The sequence below is a fragment of the Notamacropus eugenii genome, chromosome 5 (assembly GCF_028372415.1).
Source record: "Notamacropus eugenii isolate mMacEug1 chromosome 5, mMacEug1.pri_v2, whole genome shotgun sequence".
NCBI classification, from domain to species: Eukaryota; Metazoa; Chordata; class Mammalia; order Diprotodontia; family Macropodidae; genus Notamacropus; species Notamacropus eugenii.
Window position 1 is genome coordinate 188756720 of NC_092876.1, and position 23303 is coordinate 188780022.

Consider the following 23303-nt stretch of genomic DNA (forward strand, 5'->3'; position numbering starts at 1 on the left):
CTTTTCTGTTTTTAGTTAGATATTTTTGCAAGGACACTAAAGCCCCATCCGCCACGTCTTTCCACCCCTCTCCGCCCGTCGACCTCCTACCCTCCCAAGACTCAGGGAACCTTCCTAGGGGTCGGGATGAACACAATTGGTCTTAATGGCGTGGTTTGAGGGAGGTAAGAGACAATGCTGATCTTTTTCCCCAAAGTGCCCTCTAGGGTGAGAGTTGAACTCTTGGACCAGCAGCAATTCGCTAGCGCCTCTCCTATAGGACTGTTTGCAGGCGTTGCTGCAAAAGTTGGTGGCCGAAGCACCGGAGCCGCAGAAATGGCAATCAAATATGATCTCGTGTGTGTGTGTGTGTGTGTGTGTGTGTGTGTGTGTGTGTGTGAGAGAGAGAGAGAGAGAGAGAGAGAGAGAGAGAGAGAGAGAGAGAGAGAGAGAGAGAGAGAGAGAATATGGAGAATACAGAGAATATAAACAGGGTCTGAGATCTGTCACTAAGTACCTGCTTGCAATTCTTTAGGATAAGCAACTGAATAAGATTAGAAGAGAAATTGGGGATTGTGTCCATACTTGTGAGATTAGTCCCTCTCGGTCCCCCAAACTACTACTAATATTTAAATCCTGTTTTACAATTATAATACCATACTAAGAATTATAAATTCCACCCGAAAATTAACTTTGTAGTGCAGGCATGAACCTGCGGTTTATGTTATTAGGGGAGAGGATTTCTGCAGCCTGCTAATCCAAGCAAGAAACCTTCCGGCCAAAGCACTTGTGATTCCAATAGCATTGCACTGCCTCCTGCCTCTCTCTCGCTTTTTCGCAAGTGTTCCTCATCCCAGAAGAAGTTCCGAGCTCTTGAAATGTTTGCTCTGCCGCAGAGCAGCGGTAAAGACTACTCCACTAGAGCCCAGAGAGAGAACTGAATCTCTGTATTGCAGCAGGTACGGGTGAGCGCTAGGACCTTGGAGAATGCTCCCAGAAGCAGTCAGGACTACCTTAAACCCAGCCCAATGCCTCTTCCTGCGCCACTCTGCGTGCTGGATGGAGATATACAGTCAAGAGCCGCAGCTCAGTGCTGGAGTTCAGCATTTCACTGGGAGCCCTGCAGAAGCAACACCTGTTTCACGCCAGCCAAGAAAGCATACAGGCACTCGTACGTTTTCCTCATTTGCTTGTTGGTCGTCAATAATTATAAGCCAATGGACATCTTCTGACCCGCTGGAGAATTCCGGATAATAGATTTGGACGTCAAAAGTTTTTTTTCTTCCTTTTTTTTTTTTGGGAGGGGGTGGGAGGGGAGGATTTATCTCAGCCTACAACGTGAGATTTTTTTCCCCTTGAAGGATTCATGCTGATGTCTGCAGAGTCTGTTAGAGAGTAAAAACAGCGCATGCCTTCCTGGAGTCAGGATCCATAAATTCTGACGTAGCCTGTGCATCTTAAAAATCCCTATAATAACGCCTAGGTATTTAAGTTGCTATGGTCATTCTGATCTCAAACCAAATGGAGAAACTACGGATTTTTTTCCTTATTACGGTCGGATGGGATGAAGACCTTACTGCCTGCTAACCGCTGGGGATCTATAGAAATACATATATATATGTTTATAAATATGTCAGTGTGTGAGTATAAAGTGGTGGTTTCTTAGACTATCAGTGGTTTGACCTTGAACCTGTGCCAGTGAAAACAGCATATTACTTTTATTTATGCATTTAATGGATTGAAGAAAAGAACATTTTTCTCTCTGTAACTGCAGTAAGGGAGGGGAGTTGGATATACCTCGCCTAATATCTCCCGGGTTTGACACCATCATTATTGTTTATTCTTGTTCTCTAAAAGCAGAATCTTCTGATGGCTCCCTTAGGTGAAGTTGGGAACTATTTCGGTGTGCAGGATGCAGCAGTACCTTTTGGGAATGTGCCCGTTTTGCCGGTGGATAGCCCGGTTTTGTTAAGTGACCACCTGGGTCAGTCCGAAGCAGGGGGGCTGCCCAGGGGGCCTGCAGTCACGGACTTGGATCATTTAAAGGGGATTCTCAGGCGGAGGCAGCTATACTGCAGGACTGGATTTCATTTAGAAATCTTCCCCAATGGTACTATCCAGGGAACCAGGCAAGACCACAGCAGATTTGGTAGGTATACAATTAACCCTTTAGTGATCATGTGATGAAATGATCTGGTTATAACTAACAAAAAGGTGGTGGCGGTGTTGGAGGCTGGGAAGGGATTAGAATGAAGGTTTTTGAAAAAAAAATTTTTCTTTGCCAACTAAGAAGAAAATGCCTCCGGAATTGCAGGTCTACAGCTGGTACAGCTGCAATTCAAACAATTTTTTTTGGAGGGGAGAGGAGGCGGGATATGAAACAAGATCCTAATTCTTTTGGGATCAGATCTATGGGAAGGTCGTGCTTAGGAAGTTTCTGTTGAACTGACTAATTCCAGAATTACTAGGTTTTAATGATTAACCACTAAAAACTGAAAAATACATTCAGTTTCCTGAAGGGAGTGGTCATCATCCTGTACCAAAAATAAGAGTTTTTTTTTTAATTAATGCTCATTTAAGTAAACTGCTTGAACTGCAAATCTACTGTATTGTTTATTCCTATTGTAAGGTCCGACTGAATGGCCTGTGGGGATAAGGGACTTAAGTCATATTTTAACTCCAAAGTGTGATGGAGTCAGAGGCATGCGGGGAAAATTACTTCTGGAGGGCATAGGATTAGATAAAAAATGTTTGTGCTTGCAGGTATCAACTTAAGATCCATACGCTTTAATTATCATAAAATGCAGAAAAAAAGTGTGTGTGTGTGTAAGTGTAAAGCTGTGAGCTAATTTTAAAGAGCATTCCGAAAATTTCATTTCCAGAGGACGCTATTTGTGACTCAGCATAGAGGGTTGCAGACTGGAGGTCTCGTGGCTTCATCCACTTTTAAGTGCCTGCACACACACAGGCACACACGTGTCAAATAGGCCTGGAGCTGCTGTTGGTGCAACCTTAAAGACCCTAACAAGATGATTTGAAATAACTGAATCTGTGTGTGTGTGTGTGTGTGTGTGTGTGTCCCCAATTATTTTTCCCCCCTCGTCTCTTAAATACAAAGTAAGCGCCAGTTTGGGCAACCAGGTTGTTAGAAGGAGTTAACTTCTGAGTGAACCCACCTGACAGTACTTAAACTAGGTCGTAAAAAGAAAGTCCTGCGGTGATCCGAAACTGCCCCCCCCCCCCCCCCCCCCGCATCCAGATGTTGAACAAGCTCTTAACTATACGTTATTGCATCTTGGGCTGTAGATGATGCCAGTCTTGTGACGGATGATAGCCAGAGGGCTCATTATGAAAAGTTCAGAGCCTGCCAGGTGAATATTCACCGGTGTAAAAGGCTCCACCAGGATGTTCTTCAGCCGCTTTTGCCAGAAATTTTCTGAGTCTCGAGACACATGGTCCCTCCTTCTCCCCCTGCCCCCCCCCTCCCCCGCCCCCGTCCAGGGAAGCACCATCAATAATTTAGAATTGTAGCTCCTTGCTTTGCAAAAATATCTTTTGGACTATTCAGTTGAAAACAGCTTTCTCAGCTCAAAAAATGCAGCTATTGGATGCTGCAGAGTGGAGAATAAACTTTGCGGAGACATTGATGTATGTCTTCAGGGGTTGCCACCTTGCTTACAGCTTAATACTACAATCTCTGGGAGTGGGATGCGTGTGTGCGTGTGTGTGTGTGTCTGTCTGCGCGCTGTGCGTGAGCAGCTGCCTGCCTCTAGGGACCTAAGCTGCTTCCTTTTCCGTGGGTTCGGAAGCGCTTGGCAAGGAGATCAAAAGCTGCAGTTAGCCACGGAGGAGGTGAGACATAGCTGGCGTGGCCGGGAACCCCTCGCCGTGGGGTTCAAGTTGTCCCTAGCAGGTGCCTGCTCTGCGCACGGCTGCCGCCGCGCGGGGCCGCGGCGCTGGCGCTCGCACACTTACCGGCACCGCTACGGCATTGGAGGCAGCACCAGCCAGCAGCAGCAGCGAGGACTTCCGCGGGGTCCTAAACACGCTCCTCTCCCACTCCACTTTTCTCCCTGTGTTCAGAGTACCATCAGCTGCTCCCGTCTAGTACCGTAGTGACCGCATATTTGAAGCATCTATTTTTAAAAGATTTCTAGCCGCATTGGGCTAAGCTCATGCTTTTTTTTTTTTTTTTGCTAAACTTTTAGTGGCAGCTTTGCATTCTCTTTTGTGTCATCCACATTAGAGGAATGGTTGATTCTCTAACTGTAGGCTCTACATACCAGAGTTTGGGGGACCCTCCTCCCTTCCTCCCCTAACCCTCGCCAGGTCCCTTTCACCTCTTTCTGAAGGGCTTGAAGCATATTTAAGGGGTCCTGTCTGCCTGTTCAGGGAGCCTTGCGCTGGGTCCTTTTTGCCGCGGTGCACGGACCTGGGGCTCGGAGGAGGGGTGTGAAGAGGGGAGCTGGGGTTGGGCAGAGGTGGACAAAGGGAACTGGATAAGGTGCATGGAGATGTGGGGATGCAAAAGTCAAAACCCTTTCTGGGATTGCAACTCGTCTTAGTTTTTCCAGTGTGTAAAGCCTAGGAGACCTGGAGTTAGTTTAAGCTTTTTCTCTGTCCTTCCTTGACCACCCACCTCTGCCTCAGTGTCGCCCCCCCCCCCCCCAACCTCCTGTAGTAGAATGATCCCCGTGGAACGGGAGATGGCCTTTAATGCCACCCAGTTTCGTTGGGCAGTGCAGGTTTTATTGTGTGCATGTTAGCCAGTCTGTCTTGATAATGCAGAAGGTGGAGAAGTCTTTCGGAAAACCCCGCACCCCACCTCTAGTACAATTCAGTCTCAGCTCGGTGAAAGATGATTTGCTCCAAACGCTGTCATCCCTTCCACTACCCTTGAAGCACTAGTGCCCTACTCCTCTCGAGCGCGTGTGAGTGTGCGTGTGCGAGTGTGTGTTGCGTGTGTGTGTGTGTGCGTGTGTGGTGTGTGTGTGTGTGTGTGTGTGTGTGTGTGTGTGTGTGTGTGAGATGAGAGAGAGAGAGAGAGAGAGAGAGAGAGAGAGAGAGAGAGAGAGAGAGAGAGAGAGAGAGAGAGAGAGAGAGAGAGATCGCAATGTAGGGTATTTGCCAGGCACTATGGAGTCATTGTCAGTTCAGTACTCTCTAACGGGGTGCTGGGTGGGGGTGCAGGGGACACTGAGATGGGGAGGAGAGGAGAGAGGCGTGTGTCTTGCGTCAGCAGAAGAGTACTGCAGGCACAGCATTTTAAAAAAAAAAGACCCAGGAGAAACGCTTCGCCCAAGAGGTGACCTCTTCTTCCTAAGATTTGTCTGTTTGTGCTGTCAGGGTGGATGGCCACATCGAAGGGAAGAGAGAGAACCGATCATCCAGAGTCGAACCTGAAATCATGGGGTTGAGAAGTGGTGGGGGTGGGGGCTGCAAGGAGGCCGGGACCACTGCTGGTTGCCTTGGGGTGGAAGAGGACTGGAGAGACAAGTAGGCAGCCTTTGCGGGTCTTCCTCCCCCACCCCAGGCAGGATGGGGGTAGTGGTGGTGGTGATAGGGATAGGAAGGATGGTTGGCCCTCCTGGGAGGATTGTGCATTTCTTAGATACCTCAGACTAGGTGCAGTCACCTTCCTCTTTAGTGTCCGACCCTTTCACATTCACTCCTTTCAAATGAATTGAATAGATGTCTGTGTGCTGGGGGAAAGCCAATGCGGGTTATTTAAATCTCAAACCTTTCATCGGGTTAGGTTTCTGAGAGGAATTGCACTCCTGGGTGACAGGAGCCCTGCCGCTGTCTCATGCTGCTGCTGCTGCATATCCCAATAATAGCAACTCTCTGCAGAGAGCCTTGGGCAGAGTCTTCTTCCCCTCCATGTGACAGGCGCTTCCCTTGCTGGAGTGAGAAAGAGGACCTGACTGAAGGGGGTGGAGTGAGAGGATAGAGATTCTACCGCAGTTTCTCACACCTCGAACCTCCTAGCTTACCCGCCTCCTTACTCTCCTTACTCCACCCCCACATCTGAATCCTCGGGGACCTTCTCCACTTTCCCCTCTCATCCTTTTTAGAGGACTTGGTCTTTATTCTCAGTTTCTCTTGGATGCTCCAGAAAAGAGTTTGTGGGGGAGAATAAGGGGAAAGTTCCTTCACAAAAAATAGAAGGTACATTTTTCACTTCAACTGTATCTCCAGACCAGGGAGGAGGAAACCTCGAGAAAAAAAAAGCTGCCTCCACACAGCTGCAGGGGACTGCTGCTTCTGCTGGCAAGCCTGGTGGTGACACAGCAGCAGCAGTGCAGGGGACACTAATCCTGGCAGAAGCTACTGCTGTGACAGCAGTGGGGTTTAAATTGGGTGGGGCCTGGAGGACTGAGTTTTTCTTTTTGGTATGTGTGTCTTTTTGTGTATGTTGGGGATGGGGTGAGAGATTAGAAATATAGATAAGGAACTTGACATTTTACTTTTGATTCATGCCCTGGGGAGAAGGGGGCTTTTATATTATTTAAAAAAAAATACTGGAATCTTGCACAGTGCAGAAGAAAAAATATTGAGAAATAATTGTTAAGACAAGTGCAAAGCAATCCCCAAAGTGAATTTTAGTCCTTACCTGCTATCTAGCCTTCAGAATGTCTAGAGACCCAACTGAGGCTGAAACAAGTTAGGTACTAACCTTTTAGGAGGGATTGTTGTACCTACTGCTACTGTTATGTCAGCTAACGTAATGGAGGTAAAGAAGCGTTGGAACACCAGTTAGAAAGGCACCATTGTCAGCATCAAGGACAATATATTAAATGAAGGTTGTTTCAGGGTGAAGAGGATAAATTCAATGGGCATTACAGTTTTTAGGAGAAGGTGGAAAATATTACATTCCCCTCCTGTATTCTGCCCTGTTTCCCCAAGTTCCATATGTCTGGCGGTTCAGTAACTTCCTAGCTAGATGCAGCATGTTTAGGAACTGTTCTTATGATTTGCTTCTGATTCTCTATTATCATGAATAAATTGTAGCACTTGCTTTAGCTACCATTTCTGACTTACAATATGTTCTATGATTTGTCAGCCATTTATTCTGTAGACCTGATGTATGGAATTCCCTTGGAAATAAATGAGCTTTGTGGGCAAGAACATTATACTTTACTTCCTAGAGTAGTTTAAAACATATCTTTTTACAATAGCCTGAATTATCATATTTGATGTCGGTTATTATTTTCATGCACAGGGGTGGGGAACCTTTGGCCTTGAGGCCCCATGTGACCCTTTAACTGAAGGGACACAGGAGGACCTAGAGGGCTACATTGGGCCTGGAAGCTGAAGGTTCTCCATCAAATATCTTTTCATGAAGTCGTTTGTGTCTATGTTAATAAGGATTACCAAATATTGATTAAGAATGCAACAAGATTTCTCCTTATCCTTCTTCCAAGGGCTGATCTTGGTTCAGCCAGGAAAGTTTGGCATGGTTCATAGTAGCTCTAGGTCCTCTACTTGCTTGGAAAAAAAACTATAAACTTTCCTACCCTAAGAGACAGGATGTCTTAAGCTAGAACCATGGACCAATTGACCTGAGTTCAAGTTCTAGCCTCACAGTTTATGAGCTTGAACAAATTAATCTCTCTGAACCTCAATTTCCTCAACTGAAAAATGGGAATATTAATATATTATCCACTAAAAAGATTATTGTAATGAAAGCATTTTGCATACTATAAGCTATATTAGAAATGTGAAGTTTTTTTTTTAAATTAAATGAGAGCTGTTTCCAGATTGTAAACTTTGTTGCAACATAGGCTATATCTTATCTATCTGCTTAATTGGCTCCAACTCCTTGCATATGGTATGACTCCAGTAAATGTCTAATTGATATGAATGTTTGAATGAAGAAAATAGAGTCTCTGGGACTGATTGGCCTTGGAAAAGTGGGAGGGAAGCTCTGTGAGGGAAGGAATAGGGGGCAATAGAGGAAGATGAGAAGAAAAGAGAAAACCAAGGTATGGGAATTCTGAATGCTTCAGGCCAACCCTGAATCACTGAAGCAGCCTCAAGAACTGGACTGATCTTGGGCTCCGTCAGATCAGAGGTCTCTATTAAAGGCCATAGCTGTGTCATTCAGTGTACAAGTGGACCTTCTAGGCGCGTACTACTGTGTACCTCTAAACTCTTAACTCTTTTAGTTATGATAGAACTTCTTTGGCTACCATGTGATGGGGTCCCAGATAGAGTATGTTGGATAGTGGAGGACAGGGGAAATGCCTCATCATTTTTCTGCATTCTATTCTTTGTTATATGACATCATATCATAGGACATCAAGGCTATATCTACACAGAAGGAAATGGATGTTTTGGCAGGGAACAAATAGTGCAATATGATAGCAAGCTTTAATATTTCAACTTTGGGAACAGTTCTAACCTCTTTTTAACCTTTGTTTTATGAACAGAAATTTTTGCCTATTAAGTATCACTTTTCCAGACAAAAGACACCTCCTTAGCTAGAGCCAGAAGAGATCTTAGAGATTTTCTTGTCCATTTTATAGATGAGGAAACTGAGACCAAGAAAGAGGGTAAGTCAGGTTCCCAGGACCTAAGCTGAAATAAGTACCCTTTTTTTTCTTCTACTTCTATATGAACAATGGGAATGAGGAAAATAGTTTTCTGCCAAATAGAGGAAAATTGGTCTAACACTAACAGCAACACACAAAGGAGTTAACTTACCTGACTAAGGTCAAATAGTCTGGTTAATGAAGAAAATGTTATTGATAATGTCAAAATCCTTTCCTAAGTGAGAATTGTCAAGTCTTTCTGTCAATTAACAAGTTTTTATTTTGCACTTGCCATATGCTAGGCATTGTGCTAAATTCTGAGGCTACAAAAAAAAGGCAAAAACATAGTACTGGTTCTCCAGGTGCTTATATTTGAGTGGAAGAAGAAACATACATGTACACAAAATATATTTAAAGTAAACTTAGAGGGGAAGGCTCTAGAAGCTAGGGGGATTTGGAAAGTCCTGCTATAGAAGGCAGTATTTGAGCAAAGTTTTGAAATAAGTCAGGAATTCTAAGAGGTGCAGACAGAGGGCATTCCAAGCATAGGAGACAACCAATGCTATAAGGATTGGATGACATATCCATTCCTATATTCCTATTAACCACTAATAACTTAATAACACCATAACCTGTGATGTGGTGAATTGAAATAACACTTCCAGAAAAGAGCCCTTCTATGTACAGACTTAAAAAAAACCCCCAAAACCAAAACATTCACTGCAGCATTGTCCTCATTTTCAGTTTGTTCTCATTGTATTTGGGTACTTTTCTTTATGAAGCAGTATTTCTTCTCAGTCACCTTATTTGAGGAATTTTAAGTATAGGAAGCAGGAAAGTGGAATAAATATAAAAATGACAACAGTTTTCTGGTTTCAGATGAGACATGGGTGGGATAAAGAGTAGTTGGTATTTAGATCATGAAAGACTTAGCTTCTCACTGTTTTGGTGCATGTTTAGAATATCCTTAGTACAAGAAAATTCACATGGCAGGGAGAAAAGTTTGTTAAGTTTGACCCCTCCCCAAAAGAAAACCAAACAACTTCAGAAAGTAGTATCAGATACTTCTCAGTGCAAAAAGGGAAAAAAAAAAACCCAACTCCCCTCTCAACATTTCTTCTACTTTCCAGGATTATTCTTTTCATTGAAACTATACTTATGTTTGCAGCTTCTGGGATGTGGGGGTGGGGTGGGGAGTCACAAGCAAATCCACTCAGTACAACTGCTGCACTCTGAGACTGCATTACTGACAGTAATAAGCTTTGTCTGCTCCTCCCTTATTCCCCCATAGGCCCTGGATATACTAGGAAATAGGAATGCCTGAATGTTATGGGGACTGTTTTGTTTTTCTCTGAAGATAGCAATCATTATTTGTTGAATGATAAAATGCAAATTGTGGAAATAGTAAAGAAGACATTATAATGAATCTCTACAACTTCCCCCTCTCCCCCAATAATCCACACTTAGCTATCTAAGGTGGTTTACAATAGTGATGTAGACAAATGACTAGACTTTTAGCTTTCAAGTAAGTGTTGAACTAAACCAAATGTCCCAAATTTCAGGTCTTTCCATGTTCAACAGATTTTGGTTGTGTTATTTCCCCACAATGAAGATGTAATTTTCTAGTTCTAGGAAAGTAGTCATTTTATTTAATGTTAGAATCAATAACTATGGATGGAAAAATGTAGTCACAAAAGAATTTGGCTTTTTTTGAAGGGCTTGTAGGCATTCAAAACACATTCATATCAATGGTAGATAGCTTCAAGATGCCAGAAAAACACCAGCTAGGGGAAAAATGTAGTGGATAGCTACTTCTTTCCATTCCTTCTTAAGCTGAACTTCAAATTGCTCTAGAAATTATTTTATAAACTTTTGGAAAAGACTATACTTCTCAAGGCATTGTAGCTTAGTGACTGCTTTACCTGTCTTTGGATGTCTTTAATCCAGCTGTCAGTCACCTGGTGTGTCTTACAGACTCTTGAATTAGCTCCGCCTCCCATCTTTTCCATAGTGAGTCTGATTTTCTGAGACAGTGGAGTTAGAAGCTGTGTACAAATGCTTGAGGATGCCCTTTTTCTACCCAGGTGTGAGATAGAACTGCCCATCTCACCATGCTTGGGTACTGTAGGATCTGCATTGTAACTCTTGTTTCCCCTATCCCAGCAACATTGCCAGTAGGGATATGGGGGAGAATCTGGCAATAGTTTTTATTTCTCTTAATACACGTAGTTTTTCTGCTTCCCCATAAAGATGTCCTTACCTTTTTTCCTGAGGTGAATTTACGTGACCCTTTATTAGTAATTACACAATTGCAAAATGTGATTGTTGGTAGAAAGGCTAGGAGAGAGGTAAATATGATAAAACTTCCTCCCTTATATTGAATAAAATATATTGCTTATTAATTTCTGAAATTTGAAGGAAATTCTAACTGAATTAAGATACTGAAAATTATGCATAATGTGGACTGTAAAATGTCCAAATCTATTGAGTCTCAGTGTCAGGAAAAACTTCCTAATGTCAGAGCTCTTTAGGATGGAAAAAGCTGGAAGTAATGGTTTTCCCTTCATTAGACTTCTCCAAGCAGAGGTCATATGACCACTTGTTGGGTATGGGGTAGTAGAGATTCCTTTTTCAGGCAAGGATTGGGGCCACTGATGGCCAAGCGATGGCCACTTTCACTTACAACTAGGAAATTCTGAGATTCTTTTCAGGTCAATTCAACAAACACCTACATGTGTATAATGTATTGTGTTCAGGGCTGGAGAGTCAGGGGTAGATGTGATACAGAAGGGGTTTACCATCTAATGGAAGGAAATGAGGCATGCACACAAATAACTATGCTCTAAGGGAGAATAAGATTTACAATGCATTTATACATGTTAGTTTGGGCCAGTGAGCTGGAATAGGGTATTTGGACTCATGTCCCTATTCTAATCTTAAACATGTGGGTGCTCATTACTAGTTACTCAACACACATACTATTCATAAACTGCCCTTTTACTTTCCTGCTTGTCAAGAAGTACTTATTTCAAGATCCCCGGTGATTAGACTGGACTATGAAGACATATTTTATCTTTGCTTTGATACTATTAAATAACTCATTTACCAGATACAATAACTAAGTTTATCTAACAAGTAAATCTAGTAAAAAGTATGGTTTTTATTTTTGGAGAAACTTTAGAATAATGTATGTTAATCAAGTTTGTGTAAGTAACTGTCAAAATATAAATGTAGCCATATACCCAGGATCTTTCAGTGAATAGCAATGCCTTCCCTTTATATGTATCACTGATACTCTGTAAACAAATAAAACCAAAAAACAAATAACCAGAAAAAAAAAAACTGCTGGGGTAGGGAGTAGGGATAGAGTAAGTTCCTCATTCTATCAGATTCCCAGGGTCCTCTGTTCTTTCAGCTCTGCCCATTAATTGAATTAAAAGCAGCAAAAGAATAGTTACAGTATATCTGCTAAAGGCAGAGTTATAGATAATCTGTAACAACATAACAGGTCTTTTAAATAATTTTTGTGATAAAAACATTAAAAGTTATTTTATATGAGATTGTTTCAGTTTCTTTGCTTATAAAATGGAGATAAGCCCTTCTTTTCCTACATTGAAGAACAGTTGAGAAACTCAAGTCAGAATGTGAAAACACTTTGTAAGTTTAAAGTGCTATAATAATGTGAGTTTATTCCTTCCTTCGCCCTATCTCAAATGGTCATTGTAACTGTCTTCAGACATATAGTCTTGGCAAAATTGGTGACAGGTTTTGTTGTTTTGTTTTTGCCCCAACTTACATTGTTGTTGTGTGCGTTAGACTGAATAAACAGAGTTGGCTACTGTTTGATGTAGCCTAAAGGATAAGATAATGTCAGGCTATGATCACCATACTTTTGATTTCATAACTGTACTTTTGGAGTGACCTAGTGAATTATTGGTTCTCAGATGAAACAAGGAGATTCTTTTGTTTAAATTTCCCATGAAAACTGAACATTAGACAGTCGTCCCTGGGTTGTTTTAGACCTTTAGTCTGTTGTTGAATGTTAGTTGTGGCATATGCTATATTTGGTGGTGTTTTTTAACTAGCTGAAAAAGCTTTGGCAGAATGAGACCCCTAAACATATTTGCCATTTGATGTAGCATTTCTATTACTTTGAAATTCAGAAATCTAGGTTCCACACCTTGTATGTGTATGGATAATTCAATAAAATAAGAATAATTGCTTGGATTGAAAAATAGGAGTGCTCATTATATACAATGGCATCTCCTATGTGGTGATACTGCCTCATTTGACAATATCTTTGTGATGTAAGCAGGAATCAATAAACTGATTTTATATGAGGTACTCCTCCTATCCATAATTTATTACATGACAAACATAATTTTAAAAATAATTTCTTATATATTTTTTCTCACACAGTAGTTCAATTTCCATTAATCTATATGGTACTTATATACTACCTATGTTGGCAGACACATACTCTCTAAATACTAGCCTTTCAGTATTTATAATAATGTGTACACCATAAAGGAATTACAAATACTTCCTCAGAAGAAACAGGTTTTATCTTTACATTGTTTTGATACAAAAATTTCTCTTGGGGTTTTATCCTAGGCTTTATTAGATTTATGTGGTCCATGTCTGTTATTGATTACCACACAGTCTATTTTGTGAGAGATGCAAAATTAATTGTTTAAAAATCCATGTAAGTGCTTTTTTATTAGTCACATGGGACTGCCTACAGTGCAGTGTTAAACTTAGTTCTTTTACTGTTAAATGTAACTAAAATTTTAAATAATTGAAGGTTTTCTTTTTATAAGTTGTTCAGCACTGAGCTACACTAGAATGCATCATTTCTAAATGGTGCATTGTAGATTTAATTATATAAATGAGGAAATTATGAGTACAGTTATATTACTTCTATATTTGCCTTGCCCAATTGATATTGTGAGCTAGTCACCTTTAGCCAATTAGAAAGGTCATTCAGGTTTGTTACAGTAATATTCCAGCTCTGTGTTTAGATTGGATAGTGGTAGGGAAGCAAGTTTCAGTAAAGGAAGGTAATGACAATGTTCAGTGCTAATTTGTAAAGATACTGGACTTTGTCCAGTAGAAAGTAAATTCCTTGAAGGTAGGACCTGTTTTATGTATTTTTAAAAAAATTTCCAATGCCCAGAACAATGTAGGTTCCTAATAAATGCTTATTGAATCTGAATAAAGAATTACTTGTTTGGGGGCATAGAATGTGGTGTTATCTGACTTGCCCACATACCTCTTTGAATTTCAGAAAAAATGAAGAAGAAAAGTGAATAATTTCCAAAAGCAGTAATATTTGAGATAAAACAGGAATATTCCAATTTTAAAGGTTAAATTTTTAGCAAAACAGAGCTAGGGAACTAGGTGTTTTTTCTCTGAGACTAATAATGATCTAGATAATCTCTGTTATGTTTATGTGGGTACATGAGACAACATTTTGAGGGGAAATCAAACCTTGATCCATATGACTAGATATACACTTCATTCCCTGATGGTTTTAGTTTTCCATCTATAGAATAATATTTTAGTTAATTAGAAAATGTCTTTTGTGGGTTTATTTGACCAATATTTCAGAGGACAATTAGCATTCATAGGCATGGGCATCCATCTACATTTCTAGTATTTTATTCAGGGAATTTGTTGTTTTTGGCACAATTCAGGATGCTGATAAATTATGTGACGTTATTTAACTGTAGATTTTGGTTAAAATTTTGGGAAAATGTTCAAGATTTATCTTTTGGTTGTCATACTATAAAATTGGTTAAAGCTAATTCTTTTGTATTATTATTTTAAAATCAAAATCAAAAAATTAAAATAAAAAACCTTTATCTTTTGGAAGATGTTTTTCTAAATAATGACTTAGATTTTATGCCACTTCTTGCTCATTTAAAGTCTATACATTTCTGAGGAAATCTTTTATGCACTGACTTGTTCTTTCTTTCCTTTTATTTTAAAAGGTATTCTGGAATTTATCAGCATAGCAGTAGGTCTGGTCAGCATTCGAGGCGTGGACAGTGGACTATACCTCGGAATGAATGAGAAAGGAGAGCTGTATGGATCAGTAAGTATTCTGAGAGACATTGCCTATTGTGTGCTAGTATTAATCACCTTGCACTACATTTTCTTAAGATTTAAAAATAGCCCCAAATGGGCAAAATATTTATTCTGAAGAAGAGTTAAAGTGCTTACTTTTATGTATGAAGTAGAAAACATTCCATTTAATTGTAAATAGACATTATTTTTGAATTTACGTGATATATGCCAAGCAAATGCTTAAATTCAGGCAATACGCACCACACTACATTCACTATTTCTCTACACTGAAAATCTGCAAGTATGGAAATAATTCTTCATCTAGAATTGAATGGAGGCTATTTATTTTTTGGAAAATGTATTGAAAGTCACTATTCTCAAGCATCCCAGTGAAAACTGGGTGTGGATGAAAAAGTAAGTCTAAAACCAAATTTCAAACCACAAGGAATTTTCATTATGCAAACAGGAAAGGGAAGGTGACCTTAGATCTACTATAATTCTCACTCTTAAATAAGAATTTGAGATTATTATAATTACTTTTGCTGCATGTTTTAACCTCCCTTTTAGATTACAAACTCACAGAGGGCAGGAACTACGTCTTTTGTATCTTTCAAGGCTCTTAGCATAGGACTTAGCAAAACAGGAAGTCTTCAATATTTTCTGCATGCATGAATAAAGTATATAATTTTAGCTAAAATATTTATTCATAATCATAGTTTTGTGCCATATATATGAAGGACATTTAATCAGGATTTAGCTGAAATGTAAGAATTTTCATCAGAGCAAATAATACTTTGAAAATACAAAACAATCTAACAATCCTAGATAGGAAAATCCTTGGTGTAGCTAAATCAGAAGAAATGAAAATGACTTTCACATAGCATTTGGGGATACCTCTTTATAAATATACCACTTTCCTATCTCTACATTCATCATCATATACAAGATAACAAATATATATTGAGATGGAAACCTTAGAAAAAATGTGACCCAAGAACCCCAAATCATAGGAAACCATGGTCTGTTTAAGTTGAAACTAAGATGTTGTTTGGAATGGTATAAGGTGTTTTACAGTCTTGGAAAGAAATTTGAGTTGATTTTTTTGGAAGTTTACATGTCCTTGCTAATATATGTGCCTTAAAGTTGTGTGTTTGTTTTTTAAAAACCAGAATTTGTATAAATTAAGAATTAGCTTCACCAGAGGTGTAGCATAGGTCAGATTTGGTAATAATAAGTCACGTTTGGTCTAGAACTATTATTTTACTATTGTAGGGAGAGCGCAGTGATGAAGCTTCCTCTACCAATGCTGAATAGCAACTATTGTATAACTTATAGTCTTACTGAGTTGCTTGGGATGCCGAGAAGTTAAGTGACTTGTCAGAGGTCCATACCTAGTATGTGTCTGAAGTGGACCTTCAGTCCAAGGTTTTCCTGACTCCAAGTTCAGCTTTTTAGACATTATGTCATACCACCTCTCAATTTTGCAATAATAAAAAAAATAAGTGCTTTACTTAGTAAAATATCTGTTCTTTTTTCCATGGTGAGCAAGGGTCTTCTTATTAAGTATAGCTAGGCATTTTAATCGCCCTTTCTACTTTTGTAATTTCTCCAATTCTAGCAAGATGTATTAATCTGAAGTAGAAATCATTCAAGGGGAACCATTTGTAGTAAATGAGAACTCAGTGGTGATTTCTGTGTCTATGGTTGTATTTGTGTTGCGGTTCAGTCATTTTTCAGTCATGCCTGAGTCTTCATAACCCCATTTGGGGTTTTATTGGCAAAGATTCTGGAATATCTTCTCCAGTTTATGTTACAGATGAGGAAATTGAGGTAAACAGGGTTAAGTGACTTTCCCAGGGTCATGCCACTAGTAAGTGGCTGAGGGTCAGATTTGAACTCAGGTGGATGATTCTTCCTGACTCCAGGTCTGACACTCTATCAATTGTGCCCCTTAGCCTCAGTTGTATTTGTACCCCTTGGCTGTAGGGAAGAGTCAGCAGTTTTATGACTGTTCAGCTCTGTGTTAAGCTGATGCTGAAAGTTTGGAAAACATCAGTTTTTAGGGCTCATGGTCTATTAGGTTAAATAATTGACAGATTTCGAACTACAGATATAATTTTGATTGAAGAGGACTCCCTTGCTTTTGACAGACATTCTCTGGGTTTGTTGAAGTGATTTTATCCAATTCTTCCACAAGGCTACAGTGGAAAGCTGCTCAGGCATGGAGCCTCCATACAGCCTCACATAGGGGTGTGTGGTTGGGATGAGTCAAGAGAAATCTGTTCTGGTGCGTTTCACGGGAACTCTCACTGGCCTTCCTAGGCCCATTTACTGTAAACAAGCTGTGAGTTATGGATGCCACACTCCTGTAGCCAGAGACTAGGTAGCCAGTTCCCTTCACTAATGTTTAAATCTGGGCAAAGGGGAGAATCCAAAGGAGGTGAAAGAGGCCCTTCCTTTTCTGCTTGAGAAAAATGCTTACTTCTTGGGGTGATGGGAATGATACCATCTCAGTGACTGTTCTGAAGAAAATAAGCAGCAGACTATTTTTCCCACTGTAATTTTCCTATAAAAAAGCTTTTAAAATTTAGGATCTTTTAGTAGTTTATTCATGTGCTGCATTAAATACATAGGTACCTATGTTGGCATGGCCTGAGAACATGTAGTCAGGGGTCCAAGGGCAGAATTATCCTCCTTTCTTTCTCATGTTCATTTGCTGCATCTTATGAGCTTGCTTGTAGTATACCATTGGAAAAGATGGTCTTTAATCTGCACACACACACACACACACACACACACACACACACACACACACATACACATACACATACAGTATAAAGAGTTTTGTTAGCAGCCTGAATATAGAGCCAAGAGTTCGGGGGAGGGGAGGAGGGAGACTAAGTGGGTTAAGTTCCTAAAGATAGCAAACTTTTGTCTATTTTGTCATTTGTCTATACTTAAACCAAAATCAGGAATTCTTAATCTGAGGCCTAAGAATTGTTTTTTTTCAAAAGTTCTGATAACTACATTTCAGCATAATTTATTCTCTTTACAAAGGGAATGTATTTCATTTTATGTAATTAAAAATTTGTTCTGAAAAGAGGTCCATCAGTTTCATTAGACTGCCAGAGGGGTCCAGAACACACCCCAAAATATTAAGAACCCCTGACCTAGATGAAAAAGAGAATATAGGAGAGGGAAGAGGGAATTATCCACTTTACTTTGTTACTGGGAACCATGGGTTTCTTTATGTAATGGTATAACATCTAGCCCATTACAGAAATGGGGAGAAAGAATTAGAAGAGTGATCAAAAAATCAAATTTGGATTGTGAGAAAGTTAGCAACAGAAAGGAAATAGTAACTAGAAAATGATCAAATACATCCAATTCAATGAACCAATGTAGTAAGTGCTTACTAAGCAGAACGTGATGCTAGGCCCTGGGAGAGATACTAAGTTTAGATAGGATGCCCTCATAGTTTTGTATGATGATGTGACACATAGGTAACTATAATATAAAATCGTACTTGAGACACGTATAAAAGATGCACAAAGCAGAAGGCCATATGAAAACTGAAAGGGGAATGGTTGCAATGAATTGGAGCAGCTGAGGAAAACTGGAGGAAGGGATATATTAATTATACTTCAAAAGACGTTTAAGAATTCACCAGGTAAAGAGGGAAGGGGAAAGTGTTTAAGGTATATAGCTTTGATTGGGGGGTAGGGAGTAGGTGAAATTGGTTGGAACACGGAGCTCATAGCAGGCAGTAGCATTAGCTGCTCTTGAAAGGAAAGTTGGTATCAGATTGTGAGAGATGTGCTAACTTTTAACTTCATTCAGTAGGCAATGGGTAGCCAATGAAAATTTTTTAAACTAAATTTTATTTTACTGAAAAAAGATGCCTTGTTCTCCCAGCTCCTCTTCCTCTCCTCTCCCGCCACTCCAGAAAGCAAGAAAAACAAAAACCCTGTTACAAACATTTGAGTTTATAAATAAAACAAATTCTCTATGACCATTTGACCATGGCCAAAAAAAAGGTCTTAATCTGCACTCTGAATCTCTCATCTCTTTATCTGGAGGTGAGAGGCATCTTTCATCATGAATCTTCTGGAACTGTGGCACTGGAAAGTGCCCAAATTTTTCAAAGTTGTTTTTATGTTACAATATTTTGTTATTGCATAAAATATTCTCCTGGTTCTGCTCACTTCATTTTGCATCACTTCAGTCTTCCCAGATTTTTCTGGAACCATTCCTTCTATGATTTCTTACAGCATGATAGTATTCCGTTACATTCATATACCATGGCTTGTTCAATGAAGATTTTTGAGCAGCAGAATTCTGTTTAAAATCCATGCACAATCCAGATTTATGCATAGAAAGAGTTAGTCTGGCTGTCATATGAAGGATGGATGCTAGGTTTATGAGGTAGGAGTATTTGTGAAGAGGGTGAAAGGAGGCTGACTTGATGCAAAGCAATTTCAGTGCTCCAGGTGCATGGTAAAGCAATGGTAACAGGGAAGAGGAGACAGATTCTAGTGATTTGCTGAGGGGACTACGACATTCAAGTTGTAGTTTAAAGAAAAATAAACTTGTCTTGACCTCTTGTGAAATGGCATAAGGCTCAAAGAAATAAAATTCATGAAGAAAATAGAATTTCTGGCTACCCCTAAACATTGGAAAAAAACCTCGTTGGCATTAAGACTGATTCCATGATGAGGCAAGGTAAACACACCATCCCTGGGAATACAGTAGTTACTTCTGTAAAGCCAGTTAACTCTTTGAGGACAGACAGTTCAATTTTAAACAAGTAACCTGAGTTTGTGGATTAACTTTATATTCCCAAACTTGACTTGTTGTCCCATAATTTACCCTTATATTAGATGCAGTCTGACCAATGCACTGGTGGCCTAACAACTCCCCAGAGTATTAGTGGAGAACACCAGTTCTTCCACTAGAGTTTGGAGGTGAGAAATATGGTGATTATTTTGTTCATGGATATCATTCTTTTTCTTTTTCTTTCTTAAGAGGTGCCTTCAGATAGGTTTATCCTCCACTATTTGAATATTATGGAATAATAGGTCAGCCTTGACACATACTAATTATGTAATCAAAGGCAACCCACTTAAACTCTCAGTGGCTCAAGTCAACAAGCATTTATTAAGCACCTACTATGTGCCAAACACTGTCCTGAGTGCTGGGGATATAAAAAAAGTAGAAAAATCCTCAAGGAGTTTGGTGATCTAATGGGGAAGAAAGCATGCAAACAGCAACATAATTCTATCACCGTAAGTTAGAAATGAATTGCTGGGTGGAATTTCCCAAACTGATGAAATCACAGGTACAGGCAAACAAAAAGCCATAGGTACGGACAATTCTAGGCTTGAATATGTTGAATAGCATGCTGTGGTTAGCGCATATAACATTTTTAGAATGGAAAGAGAATATCTTACTTCATTACAACTAGTGGAAGGGATTAGGCAAGGTATGTTTGAAAGCTAATATCTTTGCATGTGTTGGAAGTGAGCCAGGGTATTAGCATAAATTTAGCATCTTTATTCTTAGAAACAGTGTCAGGCCAGGTGTTGTGGCCCAATCATTCTTGGTATCAGTAATCAATATTTGGATATTGCCAAAACACAGAGGGAGTCAATAGTTATTACTTATGAAAATTTGGTGTCATAATGTAGCCAGATGTTAGTATTTCCTATAATTTAAAAAGTGCTATTGAGCACTTTTTAACTGACAATATGAAAGGGTTTAAATGCCTGCTAATCACATTTTAGCAAAAATGTAAGCCTCCCTGAGGGGTAGGGATCACTTAATTTTTTGTTTTTATAAACCCAGTGCTTACTAGAGTGCCTGGCACAATAGTAGGTGCTTAATTGATGTTTAATTGAATTATAAAAAGAGATAATTTGCTAGTTTGTCTAATTTATAATGAAACTTTTACTTAGTTGAGTTTTTTGACCTGTCCCTGAACTGTATGCACACATAGGTTTCTACATGCTATGTTGTCATGTATTTTCTTATAGATTGTGGAATGTTTGAAACACTGGTGGCCCAAGATGGAACTAACTTCCAAACAGAACAAACAGAACATCTGACTTTTACTAGATATGATTCTTAAAAGACATGATTTGACCCATGGCAATGTAAATTCACCAAATAATAATAATGGATAGCATTTATATAAGACTTTAAAATTTACAATTTGCTTGATATATTTTATCTCATTTGATCCTCACAACAACCTTGGAAAGTAGGGGCTATTATTATTCCCATTTTACAGGTGAGGAAACTGAGGTATAGAGAGGTTAAGTGACTTACCCTTGGTCACACAACTCATAAATTTCTGAGGCTCCAAGTCCAGTGCTCTGGATCCACAAATTTGGTCTGTTGTACAATAGGGAGTGAACTAATGGAAATTGTAGCTCTATAGTGGGACACGAGGAAGGAGTCCTTTGGGTATGCAGCCCTAGAAATGGCCCCTCTCCAAGGGTGTGTTGGGTCAGAAGCTGATGATTTTGCCCCTTTGGAGGTTTTTTGGGATATGGTCACCTTTTCCCCTATGCATGCTTCTGTGGATTTATGCAATAAGAGTACTGTGTTAGGTGCTATTACCTTAAAAACCTACCAATATTTTTTCTTCAAAAATTTTTTGATAATAGAAGTTTAAACCTGTCATGTAAAATCACAGATTCTCAGAGTTCATGGAGTTCTTTAAGGAAGTCAGCTCACATTAAAAAGAATGCACCAGGTCAATAGGTAAGCTTTCGGATATTCAGCATGATCAGGACATGAGATATTTTAGTTAACCAAATATTTTGGTTAATCAAGGATTACCACATACAGACTGATGAATTACCAGTTTCCAAAGGATATGCACCCAGTGAAATATATTCAATGCTCAAACCAGCCTATAGAAAGCATTCTTTCTTTGATGATTCAGAAGGTACTTCAAGACCTTGTAATTCAGGACCTCAGGTTCATCCATATGAACACCAGGCATTTTTGTAAGAGAGATGTACTAAAAAGTGCCAGCTCCTAGGATGTTCCAGGGATAAGGTGCTATAGGCAGTGTGGTGTAGTGGTGAGAGAGCACCAGATTTGGAATCCAAAGACCCCCTTATTCCCTGTAACTTTGAATTATTTAATATTTCTGGACCTCAGTTCCTCTGCTTGTAAAAGGAAACAGTTGACCCGTTAACCTCTAAGGTCCCCACTCTAAACCTGTGTCATCCTGTGCACAAAATTTTGCTGTAGGGAGTGAGTACATAGGTAGTGTATGATGGTGGGGGGTGGGTGGGAAAGATACTATATTTCTTTCCTTGATATACATTCACATTATATGTGGCTCTCCATGAATAAGAAAATATGTTACCAGGATCAAATATGCAACCAAACAAATGTTTTTTAATCCATTCTACAACAATTTGTAACATAGAGATGTGGGGAAAAATTAGTATTGAAGGCGATGTCTTTGATCTCTCTGTTAGGTTGAAAATTTTCATTTATATTTTTTTCTCTTATTCTAGGTTTAATTATTTTAAAGGGTTCCCCTTTCTCACTAGCCTTAGTTATATAGCCCATATATAATTTATTTTTTCTCAGCATTTATACTTATGGCCTTTAGTTTTCTGAAAACTTTTTATTTGACTGTTCAAATTTTTAGGAAAATGATTGGGTTGGACAAGATGATTTCTGTGATCTCTTCCAGCTCTGAATCCTATGATCATAGAGTAGGGTAGCCAAACTCATTGTATGAGTCATACATGACAGCCTTTGGAGTGATGTGGCCAGAATCATGGCTTATAGGGCTCTAGGACTTTAGAGCATGGGAAAGATGTGTGCATGTGTATACACACATATATGTATGCACACACAAGTACATGTGCACACACAGTATCTATTTGTGTATCACATCTATCTTTATCTCTATATCATCCTCTATGTTTTGGAGAAATCAATAGTTCATTTAAAAAATGCTTTCTGTCCCTTAGTAGGAGTGGAGTCAAAGATTACATGCCAAAGAGAAGAAGCTTAAGAGTATAGTCCTCCTGCAGGCTCAGAAACACAGCCTTTGCAATCAGATAGACATAATATTGACACATGGGAGAGAAAAGCTGGGAAGAGAGCTCCATAGCTGGCATTGTCGTGATTCTTACTCTATTTGTATCTCTTCTCATGTAAAATGGATCATAGGCAGGTAGTGACTTACGGATGCCCTACACATGCAAACAATTATTAGGGGAGTTTGCATTTGGAACTCTTCCTCCTTCTATGGAGTTATTACCCTTTTCCTCCCTTTCAGGACCCCTAAGAGTGACTGACTCAGGGAGGTGACTTCCCTGACTACAGATGTAGAAATAGAAAGAGAGGTGTTATCTTATTATGTATACAGAGTCATGTAGAGAGTTACAAAAAGGTTCCATCACCAGGAATCTGTGTCTCTGGCAGTCACACTAGGTATGCTCCTCTCTCCCATACGGCTTCCACGGAGGTCACCTGCTACTTATGGTATAGTAGATATGTTTCTGGAACAAAGTGGAACTTTAAACTATTTTCCACTTTGAGGCAATATTATTAAGACAGACTGATTTATGTTTTCATAGTGACTTAAAGGTTTACAAGATCTTTCCTTACAGTAAAATTGGAGGAAGGTAAAATATGCACTATCCTTTCCCTTATAAAGATAAGGAAACAGCCTTAGAGAGATTGTGA

The 23303-nt window shown here is 39.5% G+C and overlaps 1 protein-coding gene across 1 annotated transcript in view; it reads left to right on the plus strand.

Moving 5' to 3' along the window:
- Positions 1-212: 212 nt before the first annotated feature.
- The window catches only part of FGF9 (fibroblast growth factor 9), a 42260-nt gene continuing 19169 nt past the window's right edge, over positions 213-23303 (plus strand). Inside the window, 4 exon segments of the mRNA XM_072611717.1 lie at positions 213-1048; positions 1050-1150; positions 1862-2128; positions 14507-14610. Coding sequence (XP_072467818.1) covers positions 1008-1048; positions 1050-1150; positions 1862-2128; positions 14507-14610 — 513 coding nt within the window. The 5' untranslated portion in view covers positions 213-1007.